General features: G+C 45.1%; 1 protein-coding gene across 1 annotated transcript in view; it reads left to right on the top strand.

Moving 5' to 3' along the window:
• Window positions 1–22,313, top strand: part of LOC119649216 — a 156,044-nt gene that overhangs the window by 92,399 nt on the left and 41,332 nt on the right. Inside the window, exon 2 of the mRNA XM_038051275.1 lies at window positions 4,022–4,111. Within this exon, the coding sequence (XP_037907203.1) occupies window positions 4,106–4,111 (6 nt within the window). The 5' untranslated portion in view covers window positions 4,022–4,105. The remainder of the gene's footprint in view (window positions 1–4,021; window positions 4,112–22,313) is intronic.

Here is a 22,313-nt window from a genome sequence, read left to right as displayed (position 1 = left end):
TGATCCCATCGCTATTGCCATCTGCTTATCGATCTCTCCCGCGGCCCTTCTACATTCGGCATCATCCTTGCCAGAGCCATACTCGTGGTGGATGCTTTTTCGCAATTGAAGTCTCCGTCTATCATCACTCCCAAGTATTTGATGACCGACTTGAAAGTGATGATACAATTCCCCGTTCTAATGCAACCAAGCCTTAACAACACTGATTGCTTCGCTTGAGTACAACTCAGCATTCTCGAGATGAAATTGATAGACCAGTAGCTCACTCCACACAATTTTATTTTATAGTGTATATATATATTTCAGGAGCAACTTACCCCCTTCATCAGTACAAAACTATTCTCGAGATGCTTTGCTACCACAGCCAGTGGTATATTGCCAGCGTGAACCGCCACCATGACCTCTCCGGAACCGGAAGGTTAAGCACATCATTATACATGATGTTCCATAGTAGTGGGCCCGGTACAAAGCCCTGTGGAACACCCGCGGAGACAATGTACTCCTTGGGTCCATCGTCGGTATTATACCAAAGTGTCTGCACTTGAAAGTAGCTACTGATAATAGCGGCGAGGTAGGTGGTATAGGGTTCCAATTGGCCGAGTTGAATGCATTCCTCACATCCAGCGTCACTAACACACAATATTTGCTGGTACAACCCCTTCCGTGAATTACATTTTCGCCCACGTTAGTAACCATTTTGAAGCAATCAATAGTTGATTTGGCTTTGCGAAACCCATACTGCCAATCTGAAAGGCCCCCTTGGCTCTCGACGACTGGCAGTAATCTACTATAAATAACCCATTCCAACATTTTCCCAATCGTGTCTAAAAGACATATGCGTCTATAGGCGGACGGTTCCCCTGGAAGTTCACAAACCTTAGGCAGTAGCACTAGCTTCTGCCCCTTCCATGGTGCAGAAAGATACCCTCGGACATGCACGTTTCGAACAGCTCCGCGAACATATCCGTTCTTCATTTAACGGCAAGTTTGGGGACCTTATTAGGTATGCCGTCCAGACCCGGGACTTTGTTCTTGCCTATCCGACTGCAGATCTCCAGCAGCTCGTCCCTGGTGACTGATGGAATCGGCGTAACATTAACGGGGCGCTGGAATGTGAAAATACATTGCCGTGCTGGGGAACTAACTCTTGGATTAATTTCATCAAAAGCAAAGGCACGTGATCTGCGGAGATGATTGGCCTCTGAATCGCTCTGTTTCGATTTCTAAGGCGTTACCTCACGGCTTTATGTCCGCTTCCAAACAGAGCTCCTTAAAACATTCCCTGTTACTCCGCTGGATGGCGAGCTTGAGGTTCTTCCGGCTTCCCTATAGACAGCAGTTTGTCTATCTGTCACACGCATTTTCCTCGGAGACGGTTATAGCGATTGACACCAAATTTGGTGGAAAGGTGGGAACTGTGAACGCTCACGCATACCGTGAGTTATTCTACGTCAAATTAAAGGCGAGGGTCCTCATACATGCAAAAGGGGGATGTACATTCCGGCTGTGCTGAGTACAGCCCCTGCGACTATCAATATCTGGTGTGGTATTTGTCTATGTAGATCTAGGTGACACACCTAGCAATTCAGGGCTTTATCTGAAGGAATTCCTGGTTCATTCTCCCCCTTTCCTCTTTATGGAAATGCGGAAAATATTGACACCTGCTGGATTATCTGCAGCAGGGAAGCGCCAGTATTCTTCACGTTCCCCAATGGCAATTTCTTTCGTTCAACTATAATTTTGTGTAAGTATTTACTGTAAATTCAAGAACTGACGTTCCACTGCCGTAAAAGCTGACATTTTTTTTGTCCTTGTATACCATAGGAAGTTTGTCTTCAACCGTCCTCTCCCCTGTTTAAAATACCCACCTACCAAACAATAGGCAGCTTTCTGATATTTGTAGTTTCTCCTCTACACCTCCTCAGTAAGCTAGATTAATTCACATGTATCTCCTAGCTTAGGGCGTGCCACCAGCACTAAACTGCAGTTCACCCGTCAGAGATTGTAACAAAGTGGAGGGTTGGGTTCTGATACCCGCGGGAAATGTTAAATTCAATGGGCAAACCGGAGACTTATATAGGTTGCCAAATTGTCCACGAGCAGCGAAATATGGATGTCGCACAGACGTACGGATTTGAGTCCCTTTATAAGGCGATACGAATGGTTACTCCGTTAACTTACGTCAGCAACTGATACAAGGATGGATGACCAGGATGTCGTAAGAGTCAGAAGGCTCGTCTAATTTTATGTAGTTAACCAGTCACCCCATATCAGCAGCTTTTCGGTTTTCTATTCTTGTTTTCCTTCCCACAGTCGACGTGTAAATGTCCGCTAACCTGCTCTTTGCGACTAGTATATCTTCAAGTACATCTGTAGGTAAATTGACCTCTATCTCATCTCGGGACGCGTTTGACGGGAGGTTTGATCCTTGGTCCTCTTGCCCTTTGACTTCATGTGCCAAACTGATTGGAGCTCTTACCTAAATCAGAAGGAAGACCGATTTTTTACCCGTGCGGTCACTGACTCAATGGACCATATTACTCCTTCAAGTTTACCTTTTCATTATATTGACTCCTTTCCCTGACTGGTTGACGTTGGTCTCAAAGTATCTAAATTTTCTCAATATTTTTTATCACGTGCAATCAGATCTTTCTTAATTGAAAGTGGAAAAGCTTCCACCAATCTCCTTTTTCTTCCGAAATGATACTTCTCCGATTTCCAAGTCTTTCCCTCTTACGAGGACAAAACATCCTTTAGCTGTATCTTAATTAAAAATTTAATTTAACTTTTATCCTTTGAAGCTATAAAAGTTGTGACTTGTCTTCCATATCCAATGACAACGGTGACGGCTACTTCACAACAAGTGACTTTGGCGCACTTAATTGGTAAAAACAGAAATCCAAGAATCCGCTCGTGTTGCTCATCATCAGTCCAGATTATTTGAATTTCATCTTAATTTCAAAGATATAATAAGTTAGAATGTAATGTCCTCCAGGCGGTCGTTGGCCCTTCCTTGTTTTATGTAAAAGGTTCTCCTTCATTCTGGACTGCTTCTTTCCTGGTCCGCGTTTGTGAGGTAAATCAATAATCGTATGCACGCTCCACACTGGCGCGAAGATGAAAAGGAAAAGTAGGACATGCTTTATCTGATTTTCACATAAATATTTAATTCTTTTGCTACATTTTCAATTTTTCATGAAATCTACTCTGCTGACTGCTGAGTTTGTCATTCAATACCCGCGGCCTCGAGGTGCATGAGCGTAAAGGAAATAGGATTTGGATTAAGGTAGACCGCTAACACTCGCGTCTGTGATTTGCACGAGTAGTATCTTGACATGGACGGAATCCAAGAAGTCATTCTTTCGAAATTTGAAACTCTGGCAGATATAGCTGGGACCAAGTCTCACATTTCACATAAAATATTCGCACTGGTCCGTTGCAAAGTGCTGGAGTGATGCCTGGAATATCCTTTTAGCAGAACTTGTTGGAACTTCAAGCGTAACATTATCTCGTAAAAGGCATAAACATTTCAATACATTCAGGGATAAAAACGCTTTTTAAACGGAAGTAAATTTTTTGTCACCGTATTCCTGCTATAGCTGAAGTTGATATCCGATACTCCCTTGGCGGGAGTACTTCATTGCAACAACTTCAAACGTGACCTGTCAGGAAACTCCGTCGATTTGTGAATTTTGAGCTCCACTTTTCCTACGTGCCTTCAAAATCAGTCCATTATTATAAAATATCACGTTCGTCCTGAAACCAAGGGCCTTCATCCAATCAAGTTTTTTTGTGGCTGCCTCAGGAGTGTGGATATGAAATATTACGGACACTCGACCCACATAAAGTTTGCCAACTGACAAACAGCAGAGTAAACGCTGAAAGGGATGAAAAACTCGAGTAGGGAAGTTTGTAAAGTGTCACTCTTTCTTCCCCATAGTTTTTAAGGATAATATAGAATTGTCGGCGGAAGTACATGTACAATGGATTAATTCTTGATTTCTTTTCCATTCAATTCCAGAATATCCTGTTTCCGTTTATTGAATCCAATTAACAAGAGCAAGAACACTGGGGATGAAAAAACTAAACAAGGAGCGCAATAAAAATGCAGGTAATTGCTAATTAACAATTTTCCCTCATTAATTTCCACCCGCCGTGCACACACAATTCCAACTATTCTTCAGGACACGGGCTTAAGACAACCCATTGTCCTTCATTTCAATCTACAAAAACACTCATTACCAAAGACACCACATTTATACTATCTAATTCCGAGCAAGGACTCTAACACCAAATAGTCACGTAATTCAGTGCCACCGGAAAAGGTGAACGGACTCAAGCACCCCATCAACCACTTACCCAGACAATTCGCAGGAAGTTGAAATGTCCACTGAATGGATGAAATGGTGGACGCAAGAAAAAGTTCCTTGCACACAACTCTCTCATAAAAACTTTCCTCATCGAAGTGATTGTTCAGGAATTGTGACGAAGGACATCACGTTCAAGTCGACAATAAATGAAACGTGATCGCATTCAAGAAATCAACAATTCTTCCTGGCCATGTTTAGTGGATGATGGGAGCGGAAAATTGGAGAATGGATTGTTTTGGGGTGGAGGACGACGGATTGGTGCAATTACGTTTATGTGCTAAAAAATATTTATCTAGGATTTTGTGTAATTGGAGTGTTTCAAGTGACCATAGCGGTCGACGAAAACACTTACCCTTGATGGATTATGTGCTCAGAAGATGGAATGTTGTGGCCTTGAAATTGGAGACTTATGGACCCATAGTTGGGAGATCTAATAATTCGAGCGAATACATTAAGGGATGATAGATCCTTCTAGTGTGTACATAATCTCCTCGTGAATTATTCGGAATTATCGATTCCAAGCTCTGTTCGACTGACTATTGAAAAGAGTTATGAAGGTGGTGGTTCCAGCCCTCCTATTGAGCGCCATTTCATTTCATGTTTATGACTCCCTTTGGTGGTCTTTGGACCCGGCTGGTAGGTACATCACTAACAACAGTGTGGCGGCACATCGGAGACGGGAACCTGGGCGCCATTGTGGATTCTCTTCCAGCGCTACATTCAATGATCGCAGAGAACAGCAGCGGAAAGCCCGGAAGCAACAAACAACTCAACAAGGACAGCCCCTTATTTCCTATTTTAAATTCAGCTTCGATCGGCGGCAGTTTCTTGGTCTTTTTTTGCTTGACATTTGCTCCCGCTGGTCTCTGTCAGACCGTTTTCCACGTAGCTGTGGAAATTCTTGCGTCGGGGGATGCAAATTCAGTTGGGCCACAGTCTCCCTTTTGGCTGCGTGCTTCCGCCAACTGGAATTAATCACTTGCTAAATAAGCTAACACTAGGCGGCCGTACCCCCAGCCAATTGCGTCGAGCAAGGAAGCAACTGGGTGAGGATAAGGTCGGCTCTGAAATGCTACAGTTTCTCTGGCTGTAATGACTCCCGGAGGACACCCGCGCCACCATGGGCTGCCCGGACTCGGGAACGCTAGATGTGTTGCCCGCCACGGCCGACAAAGTACCCGAGTCTTGAACTGCACCGAACATTTTCGTGGCGTTTCGTTCTGGCGCAAATTAGCAGTCCCATATTAGGCGCAGACATCCTATGTCACTATGGGCTGCTGGTGGACCTGCTGAACAAGGCTTTGATAGACCCCGCAACCTCATTACAGACGTCAGTGAAAATTTCTACCTGTCAAAATCACGCCCTTTCGATAATTTTCGAGGACGTTGACGACCACCGCATTCTCTAACACTCAGAAAGTCTGGCAAGATTTCTACGGAAAGTAGTTTCTCCCAGCCGGTTAAGCACGATGTGCAACACCATATCAACACTCCCAAAAGTACGTCCACTTTCACCTTAGAAGTTTGTTGTTGCGAAGAAAAGGTTTGAAAACTTAATGAAACAAGGTATCTGCAGACCATCCAATAGCTGTTGGTCCTCTCCACCTCATTTCATCCCTAAGCCAAACGGCGTATGGCGGCCATGTGGAGATTATAGGCGTCTGAATGTGGATTTTGCCCTTATACAGACTTTCCACAGGTTCATCCACTCTGTCTAACGAAACTTGAACTTTTGTTTCGTCTACATGGACGATGTTGTGGTCGTTTTCTCTTCAGAATCTGAGCATTTGAAACATCTCGAACGCATTTTTCAACGATTCCTTGAGACCGAACTTGTCCTAAACGTTGAGAAATGCAGATTCCTCCAAAGGCAGGTAAAATTTTTCGGCCACTTAATAACCCCTGACGGTATTCAACTTGACCCGGACAAGGTTGAGCCAATTAAGAGTTTAACTACCAACCACCGTGAAGGATCTGCGAAGGTTCTTGGGCATGTTAAACTTGAATCGTTTCTTGCCCAAGGCCGTTCGTCACCAAGCCATCCTGAGCACCTACTTGTCTCGGTCCAAAACTAAACATTCCCGAAAGGAAGCGTAGTTCACTGAGGCCAACCATGCGTTTGAGTCAGTCAAAAAACAGCTTGTTGAAGCAAAATTGATGCCATTGCCTCAGCTAGATTCACCCCTAGCTGTGTTCGTCGATGCCTCAGATACAGTGGTAGGCACCGCTGTTCACCAACGGGTGAATCAAATCTGGCAACCGTTGAGTTTCTTTTCAAAGCAGCTCATCCCAGCTCAACGCAACCACAGCCCCTACTCGCCGCTTACCTCGCTATAAAATACTTCCGTTTCTCCTTTGAGGACAGCCCGTTCATCATGTTCACGGACCGCAGGCCCCTTATTTTCGCGCTTAGACAAAAGCCCGACAGAGCCAGATTAGGCCATTCATTCCAGCCGAATTTCGCAGCGAAATATTCCACTCAATACACGATCTTGCGCACCGAAGCATCAGGACGATGAACCGGTTAGTCACTGATAAATACTTCTGGCCGTCCATGTAGACGTGTGGACGCCATACAAGGGCTCCTCTAATGTGCTGGAACGAGACGAACCCTCGTTCAAACTCGACGGCCCAAGTGATTCTCCTTATCGAGGGTGAAAGCCTTCGACGAACTGGTGGTCGCTTCGACAAAGCGCCCGCGAAGCTTCAGATTCGCCCGGTGACCCCCCATTGGCGGGACCACGCGGAGGGTTTGCTTCGCTGAATCCGCGGGATTTCAGCTGGTGGCGGAGTGATCTGGCGGCACATCGAGGCGCGAACCTGGGCGCCATTGTGGATTCGAATCCATTGCTGCATTGAATGGCCGCAGAGAGCAACTGACCGCCTGACATGAGGCTGAGGTAAAAAAGTCAATAACGACATTTGTCAACTGTCTCACAGGAACTCAAGTCTCGTCCGCCTGCCAGAGAAGGCCAAGTTAAGTTTTATCTCGTCAAATTCCAATCATTTTTGCATTAGAATTCATTATAGTGAGCTGTGATCAAATTCTTTCTTTTTCTTCAGCCTTTGTTCCGTTCACAAAAGGGTTCGGATCGTCGTGATTGGTTTCGCCATTTTATTTTATCAAATGCCTAATCGAGATACAATTTCGAGGCTTTTGAATGCCCACCCAGTGTATCAAGCCACCGTTGCTTTGGTCGACCTTTTGGACGTTTACCATCGACTTCGATGTTCAAACCAATCTTGGCAAGCGATAATCAAATTCATAATTGATATATTGGTTAGATAAAGTTTTAAAAATTCAGAAACGCATTCTGAATTATTGGGGAACATAGTTCCCCAAAACAGCTTGATGGGTGCAACCTTATTGATATGGCTGCTAATAGCGTGACCATAGCCATCTGCCAAAAAACTACAATGAACCTCAACGTTATGGTTCCCAGAAAGACCATCTGAATTGACTATGGTCAAGCACAGTGACAAAGTTATTTCAAAAATCAAAAAAGTTGACAATGTAGGTCCACCAACATCTATGCGAAGTTCCACTGAATGGTTCTGTCGACAGGTCCCCTCACGCTTCCATGCTGGCCAAGCTTGAAAACATGCACTGGGACCGCCTTCGCAAAACCTAATTAAAAATAGAAAAATTTGAAACTGTATCGAAGTATGACTACATGGAATAGGGAAGAATATCATAACGAAGAGCCGACGGAATATGTGGTGCCGAAAATTCATAGGACACGGAGCCGTGATTAAGGGAGGAAAGTGCATGACGGACGGCATCATCGCCCTATTCCTCATTCAGGTCTCAGCTGTTCTTAAGGCATGAAATGTAGGGCTCCTACATATCCTTGACATCTCTTCTTCGTTGTATTATAAAATGCCCAATCTTTAAGATTTTTACTATCGCAAATTCGTTATGTAAATAGTTGCCCTTCACTTCTTGGTGGGGTATAGCGCGTCAACTACACCTACGTGCCATCAATCGCGGTTGCCGGAAATGCAAATGCGCTTCAGCTCACCTCACGACTTCCCGAGACGTTCGCACTCCTCCTCTACTGTTCTACTCCAAGTGTCCTTGAGTGACTCACTCACCAGGCATCTTGACAGAGTGGATTTCAGCGCATAGCAAAGCCTGCAGTGCAATTGTCGCCCCTCCCCAATGTGTGACCTATCCTCTGCTACTTCAGTCATCTTATCACATCGCGAGTGCCAAGCCGATGTGCTAGTCAAGTTCTTCCTTTGAAATAGTGTCAGGCCAGCGTACTCCGATGATACGACGCAGACAGGTATTGACGAAAACTTGGACCTTTTAAATAAGAAGGAAGAAAGAACACTAGCACCGAACAATCTCAACTTGATCTTAGAGTTGAGATAACTGCATTTCCAGATTTTGGACAGGATAGCGAAAGCGGATCTAGCGCTATTAATGCGTCAGCAGAAACCACATTTCCTAGATATACAAATTGATTGATGCCTTCGAAGCTCTGGCCATTAATGTCAGTCCAACTCTACTTGCCTCTCTTTCCAAATCCAAAGCCGGTGAGAAAGCAAACAGATTCCATTAGCGAAGTCGAGGTGTTTGAAGCAAGATGACTTCTCTTCTACCTGAAGTACAGTCCGTACCTGCATGTTACGGTGACTAGCCATTTCATCCACAAAAGGAGGAACCTTACCGGATGTAATATGGTTGAGAACCATGGTGAAGTGTTCTTTCCAACTCTTCAATTGTCCATCATCGTGGATGAGAAGTCGACCGTTAACGTCCTTCACAGGACCATCGAAAGATTTCCGACCTCACACAACTCCTTTGGTGATGTGGTATACAATTCTGCAATCATTGCGATCTGCGGCATCTTCCTCTTCCCTGACCAGTGCAATAACAAATTCTCGCTTGACACGGCTTCCCCTCCATGAACTCCTTTGGATTTCGCTCGATATCAGAGTTCTACCACGTCACACCAGCCATCACTCGCAGCAGTCAGTGGAGCCTTCAACTTCTTCCGTTCATCAATCCGCTTCCACAATCAGTCAGATCTTATGACGCTCATTCGGAACTTGGCCGACAGCCTGCGCAGCACCCGAGAAAAGGGCAATTCTGATGGCGGTCCAATAATAATAATCGTTGGTGCAACAATCCATATTGGATCAGGGCCTTGAACTGTGTTATAGCACTTCATTCAATACCGTAACGGTACACTACAGTACACTGTAGGAGGCCATGTGATTAGCATTGCGCTCGCCCAAGATTATTACCTTCATTTGACTCAGGTACTTATTCACAGCTGACCCGACTGGTATCCGGGATCCAATCACGATTACAAATGAACCTTCCGCTACGACAGCTCAGCGCTCTAGCAACTTGAGTCATCTGGACAGTCCGTCAACGCATCTTTCTGTACCCCTATCCCGAGACACCCACTATTATCATATATGAAGCCACCACGAGAAACATTCTCGTCCCCAGGCCTCCTCTGACCTAAACGCAGAAATAAAAACCCTCTTCATCACTTCTACCTTCCGACTTGCCGCCCATTTCCTCCCCACATACAAAATCTTTTCTTTTATAAAGGAAAAATGCTTAAGGTTACTATGCTTCCTCCGTCAGGTGTCCCTGCTAAGGTACTGCTGAATGACAAATCATTGGAATTCATTGCAAGCCCACGTTCACCAAACTTAATCCGCTCCTCCTACGAAGCCAAGCCCCATTTCCTCACCAAACCCGCCCCTCAACCCAAAACATCTCAAACCTTCTCTATTCCCAAACCCCAATCCAACCAACTGTCCTCTACAACTATCGCGAGCTTCTCGTCCCCGGATCTTAAACGCCAAAATCCAAACCCTCTTCAACTCGTCCCCCCAAACCAGTTCCTTCCCCCCACATACAACTTCCTTTTTCTTTTCCTTCCAACGAGGAAACGCTTGAGGTTACTATCCTACCTCTATCAGGTCTCCGCGCATAATGCTGCTAAGGTGATATTGCTGGCGTCATGAATTACCCAACTTCCTCTCCTCACAAAAACCTGATTTCCTCTTCCTCAACAAAACCAAACTTAATTACATCCCCAATTGCACTACATTCCGCTCCGACTGAATAGCTGATGATGATGGAGGAACCGTCATCTTGATAGAAATTCCCTTCACGCCCTGCAAATTTGCGTTCCCACCACAATCGTACGTTCCCTTGATCGAACCGTCGTCTCCAACTTCACTCACTCATCCATTATATGCCTAGCGAGCCTCAACTCTGCTAACCTGATGATATTACGCCCTTTTGCCTGGCTTGATACGCTGGATGGCGATTTGAAAGCCTCGAGATTGCACCCAGATCAGGCATTCGATAGAGCCAAATGGCGAAACCGATCACGACGAGCCGACCCCGCTTGTGAACGGGACAAAGGCTGAAGAAAAAGAAGATTACGCCCTTTTGCCCAGTATCTCAGGACCCTCTCAATCACCCAAAATAAATGCTCCTCCCTCGTTCTAGAAAGCGACTTAGACGCCAAATATTGTTAACGCTACAATGTTGCCATGAACCCAAACAGCATCAGGTTGACCAACTGGTATGCCCTAAACTTCCTCTCTCTCCAAATAACCCTTAACATTAAACTCTTCCAAGTTAGCATCAACCTCCTGACCCAGTCCTGTGGCACCACTGCTACCCTAGATCTTCCAACTATCCCAGACCTGAGAGATCACAAACACCACAGACTGACTTCCCAAAACTCAGCTCAAACTCCTTCCTCACTACGCTGCTACTAACTGGAACCTCATCAGCCAGCGATCTGTGGACAAATTGTCCAACGTCATCCTCCCCGTCATCCCGTCCCCAGCCAAATATACAACTAGGCAGAGATCAGTCAGAAAGTATACCGCCAAACCATCCCTACAACATCTATCAATATACTTGAACTCTCAAGGAATAATCACGCTTCGCACCCCTCAAACCCGTAACTTCATCAAGGAGCAAGCCACCCTGCGTCGCCAACTTCATCGCCACAGGTACTCCTCGCAGTTCAGCCACCTCAAATCCTGCATGTATTTTCTTACACGGCGCATCTGATCTAAAATCCAATCTAATGAGCTGAGACACGTGCAGCCGACTACGGCGTACGTTTCGCCGATTAGGCAAACACTGGTTAGGCAGCTCCTTCCTGCAAAGAATATGCAGAAAATATCGCAAGAACTTTCCTTACAGCCTACCCCACCGCTCTCCACAATTCTAACCCTGACACTCGCACACTCGTACGCCAACACATCCCCTGTGCATCCTCCCACCAAATCACAAAACTAAAGTCTGTTCTCCCCTTTCTAGCCGTCACTACCCACAATCCATAAATCACTCCCATAACAATTGAAAATCAACCGATCAAGATCAGATCCTCATTATCGTTATGAAGAAGAGCGTTAAGTCCTGTTGCCCCTTCTTATCCCATTTGTCACATTGTTAAACTCTTAAGAAATAGCCACCCTCTGCTTCTCCAAGCAGCTATCGTCCTGTTTCACTCCTTAATACCACTTTCAAAATCTTTGAACATGTCCTCCATGATATCATCCTATCCTACATTTCGCACCCTTCCAATTTGCAAAGAAACGAGCTCGTCACACCTCCCACAACTACCTTATCGTTAAAACCAACATATGCTCCAATCTTAACAACAGCATCCCTACCGCCGCATGCCTCCTCGGTATACAGAAGTAATTCGAATCTACCCTATAGGTTATCCAATTTCTTTAAATTACACCCCAATCCTCCCTTCCCCTTACCTTTGCAGATTAATCCTAAAGTACATCTCCAACCGACAATCACACGTTCATATTTCCGACTCTTTGTCAGATCCATACCAACCTGCAGCAGGAATCCCACAAGAATTATTTTTGTCAGTCACCCTCTTTTCCCCTTATACTGAAACACCCTTCCAACATTGTTTACGTTGTTAAAACCACCATCACCATTTTACCATTTTATCTGATCTTCTTCCTTGTTACGTTCCCTCCTCTCCTAAATGCTTACGCTCTTACCCCGTCTGGTTCACCACTGAAATTCACAAAAAACTACATCAAAAACAGACTGCGAGAAAGAAGTTCCTGTCTTCTAGAAACGTTGCTGACTTAGTTTTTTTCAAGTCCCTTCGTTCCTCGGTCAAATCCTTAATACGTAAGTCCAGACACGAATATTTGTCCAGCCTGGAAGACTCACTAAAGCGCGGAAATCTGAAACCTTTCTGGTCCCACATTCGCAACTCCCGCTGCCCTGCCCAGTTATCCCCTCCGTCCATTAAATTCTCTGGCTTCTCAGCTAACTCCCCCCAACTATCTTGTGATTTACTCTGCCGCTACTTTTCGTCAGTCTATGTTCCTCCCCCTTCCTCCGAATCCCTCCCGATAGTAGATGTAGCCTACCCCGCATCGCCTACCATTCCCCTTCTTATCCCTATCCTTGTCGAATACCTCATTGGCGAACTTGATGCCAAGGTCGGACCTGGCTACGATGGTCTTCCAAACCTCTTTTTGCTCAAAACTGGTAAGTCCATCTCCCTTCCCCTCACTCTTATATTCAACAAAAGCCTTGAAGAGAATCATTTTCCCAGCTTGTGGAAAGAGGCTCTCATTATCCCCATTCACAAAAGTGGCGATCGTTCGCTTGCCGAGAATTACCGTCCCATGTCCCTCCTCTCCTCCTGTTCCAAAATCCTGGAAAGATATGTCAGCGACTGGTTGTCCGCCCACTTTGGCCAACACATAGTGAAAGAACAGCACGGCTTCGTTAAACGTAGGTCCACTGCCTCCAACCTGCTTGACTTTACCAACTTTGTCGCCAAATGTCTAAATTCATGGCAAGAAGTGCATACTATTTACACTGACTTCGCGAAAGCCTTCGACACTGTAAATCACAAGATACTTCTATCCAAACTCTCGTCCCTAAACGTTCCCATGCCACTTGTTTTATGGCTCGCCTCTTACCTTTCCAACCGATTCTGCCGCGTCTCTTTTGACGGCTGTACTTCCCGCTCCTTCTCCCCCTCTTCTGGCGTCCCACAGGGGTCTATTCTGGGTCCTTTGCTATTTTTATTTTTTATTAACGACCTTCCTCCCCTCCTTACTTGTCCCTGTTTGCTCTATGCAGACGACCTTAAGCTGTTTTCCGCTATATCGTTGCCTATGGACTGTGTTTCCTTTCAGAATAACCTGGACACTCTGGTTCGTTGGTGCTCGACTAATGGTTTAGCGCTAAACGTCAGAAAGTGTCACTCTATGTGCTACTCCCTAAAGTCCTCACCCACTTCTTTCTCCTGCTCGCTTGACGAACATTCCTTATCCTGCTTAAATTCCACTCAAGACCTCGAGGTCACTTTCGACAATAAGCTCCGCTTTGACATCCATTGCCTCGATGTCATCAATCAAGCACCAAAATTGTCAGGCGTTATTCTTCGCTCCTCCTCTACTTTTGAGTCCATCCAACCCTCCTTCGCTCTCTTCAATTACCTTGTGAGGAATACCCTCGAGTATTGCTCCGTGATCTGGTCATCCACTCGTAACTGTGATTGTCTTGCCCTTGAAAATGTGCAACGTAAATTCACCCGTTCTCTCTTCTTTAAGTAAAACTTCCCTCGTGTGGATTATCCCTCCCGCCTCCGCTCTCTAAACCTTCCCTTCCTACAACAGCGTAGATCCTATCTGGATCTATGCACATTCTTTAAACTTTCCTCGGGTCTGATGGACTGCTCCGCCGCTGACGAGATCACCTACCGTCCTGTGTCTTATAACACACGTAACGCAGATATTTTCAACGTGCCCTTCGCAGAGCCCGAAGTCTATTTTCATTCCCCGATTCCCAGGCTTTGCCGAAATTATAATGCAAAACAGCTTGGTCCTTTTAGCTTCCCTACTTTAAGTAGTTTTAAACGTAGGATAAGTTTTTTGTTTTCTCCTCCTCCTGAGGACAATAATTAATTGGAATTCTTTCTGTTTGTTGTCCGTTAATTAAATAAATAAATAAATCACCATCTCTCCATCCCATCCCTCAATAAATTCTCCGCAGCTCGAAACTCCTTCTAAACCCGAGCATGTACGAAGCTATCGTCTACCGAGGTAGAGACCACTTTACCCGGAAGATGCCAGCTGACACACGAAATCTGAATATTAATGTCAGGGCAGTTTCCATCCTCTCTGTTTGTTATGTTATCACCATTTCCTGACTGTTTTGCTATAAACAGCTTATAAGACTCGCATACGACTTCGTCGCCTAGTGCGACCTCTTGTCTTCTCAAATGAAGCCAACACACGTGTGCGAAAAAAGGTTCTTCAGGGAATTCTGTGAAGGGATTGACCAGATCACAGACGCAACCAGGCTGTACAAGGCTGTAGCTAAAGACGGGGGAATATCCTCTGTCTGCTTGAAAAAGGAAGATGGGACATTTACCGAGAATGAGGAGGACAGGGTACACCTGCTTCTCAGAACTCATTTTCCGGGGGGGCGACAACAATCTGCCTGACACCCCAACAACGAATAAAAGGGGAAGGAAGGAGAGCTGGAAACTAGCAAAAGAGGTATGCTCAGAAGCTAGGCTAAGATGGGCACTTTTAAACCAATGAAATCCCCGGGAGTAGATGGCATTTTCCCAGTATTTACCCAGAGAGGCCTAGGAATTATCTTAGAGTCTCTTCTGAGGGTGGTAAGGGGGAGCATAGCACTGAGTTACATACCAAGGGCATGGAGACGGGCAAAAGTTGTCTTTATTCTGAAAGCGGGTAAAAAGGATCCCTTTCACCCTAAATCTTTCAGACCAATCTGCCTAACATCGTTCGTACTCAAAACGGTGGAGAAGGTCATAGACAACTATATTAGAACTAACGTTCTAAAGCGTAATCCCCTACATCACTGTCAAATGGGGTTGCAGCCCGAAGATACTACTTTGGATATATACTGCAATAACAAGGCCAATGATTACCTATGGAGCGGTAATCTGGGCAGAAAGAACCAATCTCAGCACACAAGCCAGGGAATTACATAAGCTCCAAAGGCTGGCTTACGTGTGTATCAGTGAGGCAATGAGGACATGCCCAACGGCATCCCTGGAGGTTCTTCTGGGATTAACCCCTCTTCATCTGCACATACAGATGCAGGCAAGAGATCAATATTCAGGATGGCCGGTAGTATGAATGAGGCGGGGAGCTGCCTAAATCGAAGGAAGATTGATATTCTTTCTGGGCGGTATCCCGAATTACTGATACCGAGGGATAACATGATAACGAGGTTTCACTTCGATAAGAAGTTTGAAACACGTTGGAGTAACAAGGCAAACTGGGAGAGCGCGGCTGCGAGATACGGCTTAAACCAGCAACTGATTACTTGGTACACTGACGGATCCCTCACAGCAGAGGGAGCGGGTGCCAGTGTCATTAGTCCAAGGAAAATGTACTTTGAGCCAATGGGCAGGTACACTAGCATATTGCAGGCGGAAATATACGCCATAGACAAATGTGCCTCCTTTAATCTCCAAAGGAATTATGGGGGGCAGAACATAGCTATTTTCACCGATAGCCAAGCAGCGATCAAGGCACTTAGGTCCAACCAGGTGAATTCTAAACTGGTATGGGAATACCTCGAGAGAGACTGAATACACTCGGCTCGTCCAACAATGTCTAGATACTTTGGATTCCAGGCCATGCTGGGTTGGAAGGCAACGAGGCAGCGGATGAACTAGCCAAGAAGGGAGCAGGAACGCCTTTACACGGGCCAGAATCCTTCTGTTGAATCGCAGTCCAGGGTACTTATTGGGGGATACGAACCCACACGCACAAAGGATTGTTTAAACCTCACCAAAAAGAACCTCCGAATCATAGTGGCAATTCTCACTGGTCATTGTCGGCTGAATTATCACCTACGGAATCTGGGGACACTGCCTGCAGGTTTTGTGAGGAGGAGGACGAAATCTGTATACACGTTCTGGGACAGTGTCCGGCACTTGTCCAAAGTAGGTCGAGGCATTTGGGAGAACACTTACTACCAGATGCAAAGCTGAATTATCTGGAAGTGGGGAACATACTAAAGTTCCTAACGGTTACAGGCTTGCTTGAGATACTATGATCAATAGGTACACTATAACCAGTAAAAGGGGCACAATAGTTCTTCAAGGACGCGGTGCGACTTTCCCTTAACAGAATAATAATAATAATAAAGGTTCTTCCGCCTGGACCCGGCTGATTTCTACCTCTGTTGAAATCAGTTCCTTTATGACAGTGTTAACTCAATCCATATCGACAGATTCCTTTTCAGCTCCCTCATTAAGTTCCTATTCAAATCCCTGCTGCTCTCATGGCGGAGGCAGAGGCAGCATCTGATGAGTTTCCTCTGCCCTGGACGAAACGGTAACTCGTCTATTTCTTTAAATTTGGGTTCTAGTCCTTAACAGAAGGGTCCGTAGACCAGGCACCGAGAAAGAGAGTTTCTTTTCAATTGGTCCAGACTCAGGACTCCCTTATATCCTTGAACCTTTAAGAGATTCACTGCAGACTCAGTAGTGGATGGAATATCTTGCTGAGAAAACAATAAAATGTTAAATAATCCACCAGAAAATCTGGCACCCCGAGTCAAAGTGATTAAGTTCCTAACAGATGTCTCGATTCTCAGTCCAGCTCCAAACTACCCCAAAATCCATTAATCTCAATACAAACGAAATTCCATAACTAACACCAACTGGAACCGAATCGACAAACTTCTTATCATATCACTCGAATCAATCTAAATTCCCTCAGGACCAGAACTTTCCCATTCGTTTTCGACAAATCATACAAACTTTGGAATGAATTAACTTTGTCATAACCTCCATAAATCGCCACCCTCTCAAATGAGCGAAATTAGCGGTTGCCGTACCGAATCGGCAGACATGACATCGTTTCCACTGGATAAATTCAATCGTAATCGAATCGGACAATTAAAAGGATACAGGAAAGTAATCGATGAACTGTTTCGTTCTGGAACCATTTTGCAGGTGAACTGAGTCCTTGAGATTTTATCGGAAAGCTGACGTCCCAGGTCCCAGTCAGGGGGCTAATCTACTCAGATGGTTGCTGAGTGATTTACGATTAACATTAGCTTACCTAATTTGATTGAATTATCGATCAAATTCTAATTTGCCTTAATGGAATGCAGTGATCGGAAATCACTTTGAGGATATTGGAATATTAAATGGGGGATGTGGGAAAGCATGCTTCTGGGAATGGTTGGTTTCTGTGACTAGATTTGGTGGTAAAGGATGTCCTATCATAAGCGCGTCAATCATTTATTTTGGTCATTTTCCGTTAATAGTCGATAGATAAGTAAAAGAACAAAACCACATGAGATATCCTTTCTTAGACTTAATATGCAAATACCAACTCCATTGTTTCAAATACGTATTTCTGTCAACTGATTTGCTCATCAAAAATTCATCGCCGTTTTTGCGTCAAGAGTGGTTAGTCCATGTCCTGTGCGCCAACCACAAACAAGCTTTCCAAATCCTTCTAAGAATAGTAGCAAAGCACATGAATTCAAACTTATTTTCCCATCCCATCCCATCCCCCCAGAAAACATAAAAGTGCACAAGGGCAAGGACTTCGAATGGAAAATTTTTTGTCCTTCCACTCAGTCATTTCTGAATCGTATGACGTCCAGGAATGCTACATTCAACTAGTGGCAGAAAGTTGATTCTGCTATTCTTTCCATGAATTTTATCTGTGTCCTTTGACAATCATCGTCAATCGCCCGAATTTCATTAGGTCATCCACCGAACATGCGAAATAAAGAACATTTCGACTCCATGCACAACAGCAGTATTTCTGGCTCCATTCGTAACTTCACAACATCACAAACACAAACACAAATGCTTTCCTATTGCCAGCATCGATCCGCTAGCTAGAAATGCACTTAATTGCATGCTATTATAGAAAGGTACATAGCATTACGATACTAAATGAATAAAGAAAAAAGGTCGATGAGCATTACGGTTTCCGAAGACATATAGTTATAAGGATTGTTTTACGGTTGCACAGAATTTCGACAATTTTTGCTTTGGAGTTTTGAAGAAAAATTAAACCCGTCTATAAAATACGCGTATTTTTATAAAGATGAAGTCAGCAAGGGAGTTAAGAAATTGAAAATGGGATAATGGAGGGGATAAATGATGTCATGTGGCAGAAGGAAGAAGAAATGGAGCGTTCAATAAAAGAGATTTCCTAAGCGGCTCAGTACCAGGAAATAAAGGAGACCGATGAATTTTCATGATGCGAAACCACGAATACTAATCACCTGAAGACAGTATTTCAACCGAACCTTCAGCACGATTGTCAGTCGTTCCAAGATGATTATTACTATTCTGTTAAGGGAAAGTCACACCGCGTCCTTGAAGAACTATTGTGCCCCTATTGACCATAGTATCTCAAGCAGGCCTATAACCGTTAGGAAGTTTTGTATGTTCCCCACTTCCAGAAATTTCAGCCTTGCATCCGGTATTAAGTGTTCTCCCAGATGTCTCGACCTACTTTGCACAAGTGCCGGACACTGTCCCAGGACCTGTATAGAGGTTTCGTCCTCCTCCTCACAAAACCTGCAGGCAGTGTCCGTAGCTTCCTTAGGTGATAGTTCAGCCGACAATGACCAGTGAGAATTCCCACTATGATTCGGAGGTTCTTTTTGGTGAGGTTTAAGCAATCCTTTGTGCGTATAGATTCTTATCCCCCAATAAGCACCCTAGACTGCTCCATACCCGGTAGGCCCGCCCAGTATAGTTCCCTCAACCGTTCCTCTTCATTTCTTTGATTCATAGCCATGAAATCGTTTCCGATTCCACAGAAGGGTTCTGGCCCGTGTAAAGGCGTCCCTGTTCCCTTTTTGACTTGTTCATCCGCTGCCTTGTTGCCTTCCAACCCAGTATGGCCTGGAACCCAAAGTATCCAGACCTTGTTGGACGAGCCGAGTGTATTCAGTCTCTCAAGGCATTCCCATACCAGTTTAGAGTTCACCTGGTTGGACCTAAGTGCCTTGATCGCTGCTTGGCTATCGGTGAGAATAGCTATGTTCTGCCCCCTGTAGTTCCTTTGCAGATTAAAGGAGGCACATTTGTCTATGGCGTATATTTCCACCTGGAATATGCTAATGTACCTGCCCATTGGCTCGAAGTACATTTTCCTTGGACCAATGACACCGACACTCGCTCCCTCTGCTGTGAGGGATCCGTCAGTGTACCAAGTAATCAGTTGCTGGCTAAAGCCGTATGTCGCAGTCACGCTCTCCCAGTTTGCCTTGTTACTCCAACGTGTTTCAAACTTCTTATCGAACTGAAACCTCGTTGTCATGTTATCCCTTGTTATCAGTAATTCGGGATACCGCCGAGAAAGAATATCGATCTTCCTTCGATTTAGGCAGCTCCCCGCGTCACTCATACTACCGGCCATCCTGAATATTGCCCTCCTTGCCTGCATCTGATTACGCTTTAGAACGTTAGTTCTAATATAGTTGTCTATGACCTTCTCCACCGTTTCGAGTACGAACGATGTTAGGCAAATTGGTCTGAAGGATTTAGGGTGGAAAGGATCCTTTTTACCCGCTTTCGTAATAAAGACCACCTTTGCCCGTCTCCATGCCTTTGGTATGTATCCCAGTGCTATGCTCCCCCTTACCACTCTCTAAGATAATTCCTAGGCCTCTCTGGGTAAGTGCTAGGAAAATGCCATCTACTCCGGGGGATTTCAGTTTAAAAGTTCCCACTGCCCACCTTAGCCTAGTTTCTGAGCATACCTCGTTTGCTAGTTTCCAGCTCTCCTTCCTTCCCCTTCTATTCGTTGTTGGCGTGTCAGACAGAATATTGTTTGCGACTTGTTCCGGTGGAGCCCGGATTTCGTCTCCTGGGAAGTACCCCGATGCCACAACTGCCTCTCGAGTACTCCTCCCGGCTTCCAATGAGACTTGGATAGCCCCCCGGTTAAGAACTCTGAAAGACATATGTATTTTAAATTAAGTCTTGGTTTTTCACAAGGGGAGTCCCAAATTGCCAGCATGCTTCCTCCTTGTAGACCGCGAATCTGCCCCCGGTACACCCAGGGCTCCTGAGCCAGCACTATTCCAATGTTCTCCTTGGAACTTGCCCTTGCAATCACTGCAGATGCAGCTTTCGCATGGTGGAGGTTTATCTGGGCTATCTTAGTGCTGGCCATTGGCTCCGTTATTGTTTGGAGCTCTTCTCCACTGTCGGATTGTCACCCTCCTCCTCCGACATGGCGCTTTCCTGCGCATCGCTGTCCACCCTGAGCCCTAGGAGTCCTAGGTCTAGGTCGTCCAGCTTCTGCTCTTCACTGGGCAGCAGGTCTTGTTTCCCTGGTTGATCCAGTCCTTTCCGCCTCTATGGCTTTCGAGACTTCTTCAGGGACCCTCCGGCTCGTCCGAGGTATCTTTCCTCGGCTTTTCTTTATGCACATTCACGGGTATGTTGCCAAATCGGTAGTTGATATGACAACTCCGACGTTTAATTGCCTCCAGGGATCGGTCATCTACCCCGATCGTGAGGAGTTTACCCTTGCCCTCCACCATGCTTCTGAAGACTCTCCATAGTCGGGTATGGAGATCTTCACTCTGAGCGATTAGGAGGCTCATAAGGTCTTCCGTTTCTATTTCCGCGGCACAGCTAGCATATGTCGTAAAAACTTATAGATTTCAAATTTGCAAAGGTGGCTCCAAGCAATGACTTAGTAAGTTCCGAAATACCACAAAATCCTAAATACGATTACATAAGACAATGAGAAAACATTCTGGGAGTTGGACTTCTACTGAGAGGTGCAGGAGAATTCATTAATTAGGACATCTAAACAAGTTTAGACTCAAACTTTTATTCGGCACATCAAGTACCAGGACATCAGTCTGACTCAACTTGTGCGACGCCTATAACCAGAGAAAATTATGTCAGATACCATTACTGCGAATACCATGAATGTACCAAGCATCTGATTTATAGCGACTGTTTGCCACTAGGACATAAGGTACGGGTCCTCATTTTTACCTCAGCGTATTGTGTCTACCTTATCGTGGCAATAGTGTTTGATGGCACTCCAATCTTCATGTCTATAACAAACAGTACCCTTCTTTGGAGTAGTCAATTGGGGATTGCCTTGGTTTCAATCAATTACTTCTGACGGAGAGGCTTTCGGCTCTATGCGTGCGAATGAACCGTCTTTATCTACCTTTTAATTTCATTGGTCTAACTGTCAAAATTCTGCCGACCCCAATTTTGGTTGTACCTTGAATTTGAATGTCCAACCTCATGCTGAATCCGATGTGTCAGGCATAGTGCACCCAGATTTGGTATCACCTGTGAGCAAGTGAAGTACCAAAGATTCTCCCCCTTATCCTAAATAGGCAACGGAAGTAACACATAAATGCTTGTCGGTAAGAATCTTGGTGAAGCCACACTTGGAACGCATGGACCTCAAGAGTCACTGATCGCAAATTTTCGAAAAGCAAGAACAGCTAGGCCGTCTTCAACAACAAATATCTCCTAGTGTATCTGCACTTGGCATTTGAAAATACACTTAGGGTTTCCTCCGAAGTACTTAGGGTTCCTTTTCGGCACGCTCAGATATATATATATATATCGGCGTAGATAAGTCTAAGGTCTAGGCGTAGATATCATGGTCCTTACTTAATCTTTTGATAACTGCTCTAGTATTTCTTCCTGACTGATTCACGACTGTGAATCGCGCACTACTTAACAGCCGCTGATTTCAGATGGGGAATTGTCACTCCCTCTGCCAAGGTGTGAAGGACTTGGCGCTTCCAAAACAAGACTCGATCGCAAGAGCTTTTCGTAATGGTGGGCACGGGATTCTGGCCTATAGGGTGTCGCCAGACTTTAAATGCCTTGCAATTCATATTACCGAAGCTTTAGAGATCAGGGAGAAATCCTCAAACAT

This window comes from Hermetia illucens, chromosome 2 (genome assembly GCF_905115235.1).
Source record: "Hermetia illucens chromosome 2, iHerIll2.2.curated.20191125, whole genome shotgun sequence".
Lineage (NCBI taxonomy): Eukaryota > Metazoa > Arthropoda > Insecta > Diptera > Stratiomyidae > Hermetia > Hermetia illucens.
The sequence above is the reverse complement of the archived record's forward strand: the minus strand, read 5'-3'. Positions and strand labels throughout refer to the sequence as shown.